At 33.9% G+C, this 7,988-nt stretch overlaps 1 protein-coding gene across 1 annotated transcript in view; it reads right to left on the minus strand.

The window, feature by feature from the left end:
* The window catches only part of nudt12 (nudix (nucleoside diphosphate linked moiety X)-type motif 12), a 9,690-nt gene extending 5,433 nt beyond the window's left edge, over positions 1-4,257 (minus strand). Inside the window, 2 exon segments of the mRNA XM_073819498.1 lie at positions 564-1,102; positions 3,194-4,257. Coding sequence (XP_073675599.1) covers positions 564-1,102; positions 3,194-3,402 — 748 coding nt within the window. The 5' untranslated portion in view covers positions 3,403-4,257.
* Between the last annotated feature and the right edge of the window lie 3,731 nt (positions 4,258-7,988).

Below are 7,988 nucleotides of genomic sequence, written 5' to 3' on the forward strand. Positions count from 1 at the left end.
AAATTAAGTTCTTAACAATGCATATTACAAATCAAAAATTACATTTTGATAGGTTTACAGTAGGAATTTTACAAAAAATCTTCATGGAACATGAACTTTACTTAATTTCCTAATGATTTTTGGCATAAAAGAAAAATCTAAAATTTTGACCCTTGCAATGTATTTTTGGCTATTGCCACAAATATACCCAGCGACTTAAGACTGGTTTTGTGGTCCAGGGTCACATATATATATATATATATATATATATATATATATATATATATACAGTATATAGTAAGTACATGACTGTACAATTAAGTGCTACCAAAATGACCAATGCAACCGCTGATCTATGTTTATTTGACTGAGATTTGAAAATCTAGAATCTGAGTGTGGAATAAATTCTAAATATTGAGAAAATGCATATTACATAAAGTTTTGATATATTTACGGTAGCAAATTTACAAAGTATCTTCATGAAACATAATCTTTACTTAATATCCAAATGATTTTTGGCTTAAAATTGATTGACAACAATAGAACGATTATTAGCGATGTGTCAAACAGAACAGAAATCTCACCAGCATCATCGTCGCTCAATCTCAGGAGTCCTGGCATGGCTCCCTGCAGGAAGAAACTGTTGGGCTCTTTAACTTTGAGCAGTTGAGTAGGATCGTCTTCGGTACTGAGAGCGAACCACGCCAGCAGCCCATCGTCCTTCTCCTGCTTCTCAGCTCCTAAGAAAACCTCCACGGTCTGGCGGTTCTTCAGCAGCTCCTGCACCGCAGCAGATCTGAGTTTACACAGCCTCATCTCCTCCACTCCATCCTCCGCTCCAGAACACACCAGAGGGTTCAGAGCGTGGAAGAGGAGGAACACAGACTCAGGAGCAGCTCGTTTGGCCGCCAGCCATTCGGCGTCATTGCGTTTGTCGCTCATTCGGTCCAGGATCTCTCTGTTGAAGTAAATATCCGGCTCTTCCACTCCTCTGTTGGGCAGAAGCTGATGGAGGTTGTGATCCGGATCGCTGGACAGCAGACGGGCGATGTGTCTGTGACCCCAAAACAGAGCTACATCAAGCGCCGTCTGACCCGACCGGTTAGTGACGCTCGTGTCGCATCTGTCACAGGTGAGAATAAATGTCATAATCTTGTTTTGCTTCAGAACATTAATATATGTGACCCTGTCTTAAGCATTTCATTTGTGCCAAAATCATTAGGATATTAAGTTAAGATCATGTTCCATGAAGACATTTTGTACGTTTCCTATCATAAAAATATCAAAACTTAATTTTTGATTAGTAATATGCATCGCTAAGAACTTCATTTGGACAACTTTAAATTTTTTCTCAATATTTACTTTTTTTTTTTTTTTTTTTGCATTCTTAGATTCCAAATAGCTGTGCTATCCTAACAAACCATACATCAATGGAAAGCTTATTTATCAGCTTTCAGATTTATTTTAGAAAATTTGACCCTTGTGATTGATTTTGTGGTCCAGGGTCACATATATGCATTGCTATCTAAAAGTTTGTGATCAGTGATATTTTGACTCTTCTGCTCATCAACGTTGCATTTATTTGATCAGAAATACAGGAGAAAAAAAAAGCTGATTTTTTTTAGCACCAATTGAATATTTTTATATATATATATATATATATATATATATATATGTGTGTGTGTGTGTGTGTGTGTGTGTGTGTGTGACCATGGACCACAAAACCAGTCATAAGGTTAAATTTTACAAAACTGAGATGTATACATCATATGAAAGCTCAATAAATAAGCTTTCTATTGATGTATGGTTTGTTAGGATAGGACAATATTTGGTCGAGATACATCTATTTGAAAATCTGGAATTTGAGGATGCAAATAAATCAAAATACTGAGAAAATCACCTTTAAAGTTCTCCAAATTATGTTCTTAACTATGCATATAACTAATCAAAAATTACATTTTGATATGTTTACAGTAGGAATTTTACAAAAAATCTTCATGGAACATGATCTTTATTTAATTTCCTAATGATTTTTGGCATAAAAGAAAAAATCCAAAATTTTGACCCATGCAATGTATTTTTGGCTATTGCTACAAATATACCCCAGCGACTTAAGACTGGTTTTGTGGTCCAGGGTCCATATATATATATATAATTTAATATATATTATTCACAATATTGTATTTTAACATTTTATTTACACTTATGCTTCAAGTCACATGTACCCTGCCGATCAGTAAGATTTTTAATGTTTTGTAAAGAAGCCTTTTCTGTTCATCAAGACTGTTTATATTTGATTATAATTACAGAAAAAACTGTAATATTGTGAAATATTATTGCAATTTTAAATAGTGGTTTTCTATTTTAATATACTTAAAAATATTATTTATTTCCGTGATGCAAAGCTGAATTTTCAGCATCATTACTGCAGTCTTCAGTGTCACATGATCCTTCAGAAATCATTCTAATATGCTGAATTATTACTTTTATTATCAATGTTAGAAACAGTTGTGCTGTTTAATATTTTTTGGAACCTGTGATTCTTTTTTCAGGATACTTTGATGAATAACAAGTTAAAAAGAACAGCATTTTATTAGTTTATTGGCACTATTGCAGAAATCTGGACCACAAAACCAATCATAAGGGACAATCTTTTGAATTAAATAAGCTTTCCGTTGATGTTTGGTTTGTTAGGATCGGACAATATTTGGCTGAGATGCAACTATTTGAAAATCTGCAATCTGAGGGTGCAAAAAAAATCTAAATATTGAGAAAATCTCCTTTAAAGTTGTCCAACTGAAGTTCTTAGCAATGCATATTACTAATCAAAAATGAAGTTTTGATATGTTTATGGTAGGAAATTTCATTCTGACTTATAAAATGTATTGTTGTTGGCTATTGCTACAAATACACCCAGTGCTACTTAAGACTGGTTTTGTGCTCCAGGGTCACAAATATCACATTACACTTGTGTTAAAACTGTTTTCTGAAAAGATGGAAATTTCATATCTTACATTTACATTTTTTTTTTAAATGCATGAAAATAAGCGTTAATGTTGCAAAATTAATCAATTATGTAACAAATTCAGTAAGAAGCATTTCTGCAGAAGATAAGAGTTGTCATGATTGATTATAGATCAGGTTTTTGTGCTCTCATCTGATGGTGTCAGTGCAGTCAGATCTGTAATATATTCTGTCTCTAATGTGTTCTCACCCGTTGGACAGCAGGACTTTGGCCGCGTCGTAGTGTCCGTTTCTGGCGGCCAGCATTAAAGCGCTCCAGCCCTGTTCTCCTCGCCGGTTCAGCAGCTCTCTGGACTGAGAGATCATGAGCGACAGCGTCTGCTCGTCTCCTGTGGACGCCGCGTTCAGAAACCGCTGCAGCAGATCATCTCTCACACTAATCTGGATGCTGCTCATCATCTGATCAAATCAGGAGTCAAGGAGACAGCAATGGTCTTTTCAACACTAAAACTTTTAAAGTATATATATATATATATATATATCAGTGGTGTATAAAGTACCTGAAAGCCATACTTAAGTAAAAGGACAGATATCTTACCAGAAAATAACTTTGGAAGAAGTTGAAGTCACTGTTTAGAATATTACTTGAGTAAAAGTCTTAAAGTATGTGCAGCAAATCAGAATGATTTCTGAAGGATCATGTGACACTGAAGACTGCAGTAATGATGCTGAAAATACAGCTTTGATCACAGAAATAAATTGCAGTTTAAAATATATTCAAATAGAAAGCAGTTGTTTTAAAAGGTAAAAATATTTCACATTTTTACTGTTTTTGCTGTACTTTGGATCAAATAAATGCAGGCTTGGTGAGCAGAAGAGACTTCTTTAAAAAACATTACAAATCCAAAACTTTTGACTGGTAGTGTGTATACACTATTTATTTTTTTATTTACTTATTTATTTATTTAAAAATATATATAAAATTGTGCCTTAGTGTCCCTGGTCATCAATATACGCATTTACTTTTATTCATTTAGCAAATGCTTTTAATCCAGACTTAGAAATGCAGATTATACAGAGATTTATCCTAGGGCTCATAACAAAGAAACAAAAACTTACATTTACTTAAATCTATTTCATGTAATTTACTTAAAATGTAAAAACTTGTAAGTGTCTATGTAATAAAGTTGTAATAATTATAATAAAGCTTCACAAACACCACTACTAGATAGGCTACTAATATTATTTATATTTTAATATAATTGTCAAAGTACTTTTATTATCTTTTATGTGTCTTAAAATATAATTATTTATTAATTATTTTATTTGCTTTGCTGTATATCACTAAAGTAGTTCCAAATCAACACATTTTTTATTGTATTCTCTCAATCTCTCTAACATAAACATATTTATATCAGTCCTGATTAGTAAAAGATTTCCCAATTAGAAAGTAACCTTGCATTTAATTTCTTCTGTCTTTTTTTCTGACATTTTTGTCCAATTTGTAAATTCACAATGATTTGTAGATCGCTATTAGACATTATTTTTGTATTTCACAGTTCATGATGATGAGGAAAGTCATACAGAAGATCATATTCACTACGTCCTGTTTTCATTAAAAGATATTTTCTTCTTTTTTTTAAGAATAAGCAGCAGTAATGACACTTATTTTGATCAATGACAGATTTGTATATTAATGTTTTGTATTTAAAACAAGCATTCATTCACGCTTCAACAGTATTTATGCATTTGGTATTTACTAAAATGTCCAGATAAATATAACTACTCACCAGCTGAACTGTCAATGGCTTTCATAAATTGGGTTGAAGTTCAAAGTGTTTTGTTGATGTTTTGTAACGCGTCTGTATGTCGCGCGTTTATGACGCACTGACGCGCCTCACACGCGTGTTTCTGCGCAAGCGCGACACCTGGCGGACAGAAGGCAGTCAAAAGTTAAACAATTTAATGCTTTCATACTTTTAAAAACCTTATAATCTGATAACTGCAAATTTTTGTATTGAAGGTTTTCTAAAATGTTAGGTTTTAATATGCAAATGAGCCATTATTTAATGAAATATGCGCTAATAAGAGGAATAAAATGTTATATATAATCAAGCAAATTAAATATAAACAAATTCCTCTGTGAAAAACCTTCAGGATAAAGACAGGAACACAAATGTAAAGTGTGGTGTGTGTAAGTGCTACTGAAGTGGAGATTTATGGCTCAGTGTAGGAGAAAAAACTCTTGGCCTTTAAATATATGGATTGCAATTGAAATCTATTGACACAAATAGATAAAGTGCTATAAAAGAAAGACAGTGTCTTTTGGGTGTTTTCTTTCCACTAGTCTGAAAAAACACTTCAGGAAACACCAAAAAGCTTGACAGGTGCATGAAAAAACAGTGTTCGCCTGCAGTGTCTTCTCTTAACGGCTTGAAATCCAGACATTATTTATAATGCTACATTTCAAACATGTTTCTAGCATGATCAGCAAGTTGTTAGCATGTTGCTAGCATAATTAACATGTTACTTGGATTATTGCCATGTCATTAGCCAGTTGTTAACATATAGCATGCTTTTTTAGCATTTAGCATGATAAACAAGTTATTAGCATGTTTCTAGCATGATTTGCAAGTTAATAGAATGTCATTAGCATAATTCTAAAATGATTAGCAAGTTGCCAACACATTTCTAACATGTTTCTAGCATGATTCGCATGTTGCTTGCATGATTAGAATGTAGTTAGCATGATTTTAACATTTTTCTAGCATATTTAGTATTTTTCTGATTAGCAAGTTGCTAGCATGACTTTAGCATGACTGACAAGTCACTAAAACATGTTTCTAGCTTGATCAGCAACATGTCATTAGCATGTTTCCAACATGATTAGCAAGTTGTTAGCATGTTTTTTTATGCTGATTAGCAAGTTGATAGCATTATTAGAATGTAGTTAGCATGATTCTAGCATTTTTCTAGCATGTGTAGTATGTTTCTGATTAGCAAGTTACTAGCATGATTAGCAAGTTGATAGCATGTTTCTAGCATGATTAACATGTTACTTGCATTATTAGCATGTCATTAGCATGATTAGCAAGTTGCTAACGCATTTAATGACTTTAGCATGACTGACAAGTCACTAAAACATGTTTCTAGCATGATTAGCAAGTTGCTAGCATGACTTTAGCATTACTGGCAAGTCACTAAAACATGTTTCTAGCTTGATCAGCAACATGTCATTAGCATGTTTCCAACATGATTAGCAAGTTGCTAGCATGTTTTTTTATGCTGATTAGCAAGTTGCTAGCATTATTAGAATGTAGATAGCATGGTTCTAGCATCTTTCTAGCATATGTAGTGTTTCTGATTAGCAAGTTACTAGCATGATTAGCAAGTTGATAGCATGTTTCTAGCATGATTAACATGTTACTTGCATTATTAGCATGTCATTAGCATGATTAGCAAGTTGATAGCACATTTAATGACTTTAACATGACTGAAAAGTCACTAAAACATGTTTCTAGCATGATTAGCAAGTTGCTAGCATGGCTTTAGCATGACTGACAAGTCACTAAAACATGTTTCTAGCATGATTAGCAAGTTGCTAGCATGACTTTAGCATGACTGACAAGTCACTAAAACATGTTTCTAGCTTGATCAGCAACATGTCATTAGCATGTTTCCAACATGATTAGCAAGTTGCTAGCATGTTTTTTTATGCTGATTAGCAAGTTGCTAGCATTATTAGAATGTAGTAAGCATGATTCTAGCATCTTTCTAGCATGTGTAGTATGTTTCTGATTAGCAAGTTACTAGCATGATTAGCAAGTTGATAGCATGTTTCTAGCATGATTAACATGTTACTTGCATTATTAGCATGTCATTAGCATGATTAGCAAGTTGATAGCACATTTAATGACTTTAACATGACTGAAAAGTCACTAAAACATGTTTCTAGCATGATTAGCAAGTTGCTAGCATGACTTTAGCATGACTGACAAGTCACTAAAACATGTTTCTAGCTTGATCAGCAACATGTCATTAGCATGTTTCCAACATGATTAGCAAGTTGCTAGCATGTTTTATGCTGATTAGCAAGTTGCTAGCATTATTAGAATGTAGTTAGCATGATTCTAGCATCTTTCTAGCATGTGTAGTATGTTTCTGGTTAGCAAGTTACTAGCATGATTAGCAAGTTGAAAGCATGTTTCTATCATGAATTTGACAGTTGGAGTTTGAATTTTGACAGTTGGAGTTTGAATTTTGACAGTTGGAGTTTGAATTGTGTTGATGATTTGAACATTCCCTCAATGTAAAGCCCCGGTCAGACTACACGATTTTAGCCCGATTTTGCCACGATTTGCTTGTCGTAGGGTGTCGTGGAGAATCGTATACGACAATGGGCGTCGGGACATAAGATTCGAACGTTTCATATCGTGTAGTGTGACATAGTTCACGACATGTCTGCGATGCTCCACGACGTCTACACAGAAAGACTAGCATGTTTAATATTTTTCCGGCCCTCCACGACGAATTCCCTACACATGGATGACGTTGACCAATAGGAGCACAGAACCTCTTCCATGCACAGCTTTTAAACATGGCGAAACGAAAGAGAGATGACTTTGCTACTAGGTGAACCTATGAATTGGAAGAAAGCTTTGTGGAGCTATGGCAACAGTATGATTGCCTTTTTGATGTGTCATCAAGGGACTACCACGACAGAATTAAAAAAAGACAAGTGTTGGCGATCAATAGCAGAGGAGCATCAGCAACCTGGTAACTCATAATGATTCTCATTCACAATAAGTGTTTCCCATACATATTTGGTTTATTTGCGGCCACACAGGATTTTTTTTATACAAATGCATCTATGAAGATAACCTATAAAGACGCGATGTAAATAAAGTTTAGAGAGCTGTATTAATTATAACGGAATTTTGTGAGATCTTTATGAACTAAGATTTGTGACGATTTCAGTAATGCACTTTCCAGGCTTTAATTCATTCAGAACTTGCATGAAACTTTCGTTTTTCGGCACATGCACG

The sequence above is a fragment of the Garra rufa genome, chromosome 15 (assembly GCF_049309525.1).
Source record: "Garra rufa chromosome 15, GarRuf1.0, whole genome shotgun sequence".
NCBI classification, from domain to species: domain Eukaryota; kingdom Metazoa; phylum Chordata; class Actinopteri; order Cypriniformes; family Cyprinidae; genus Garra; species Garra rufa.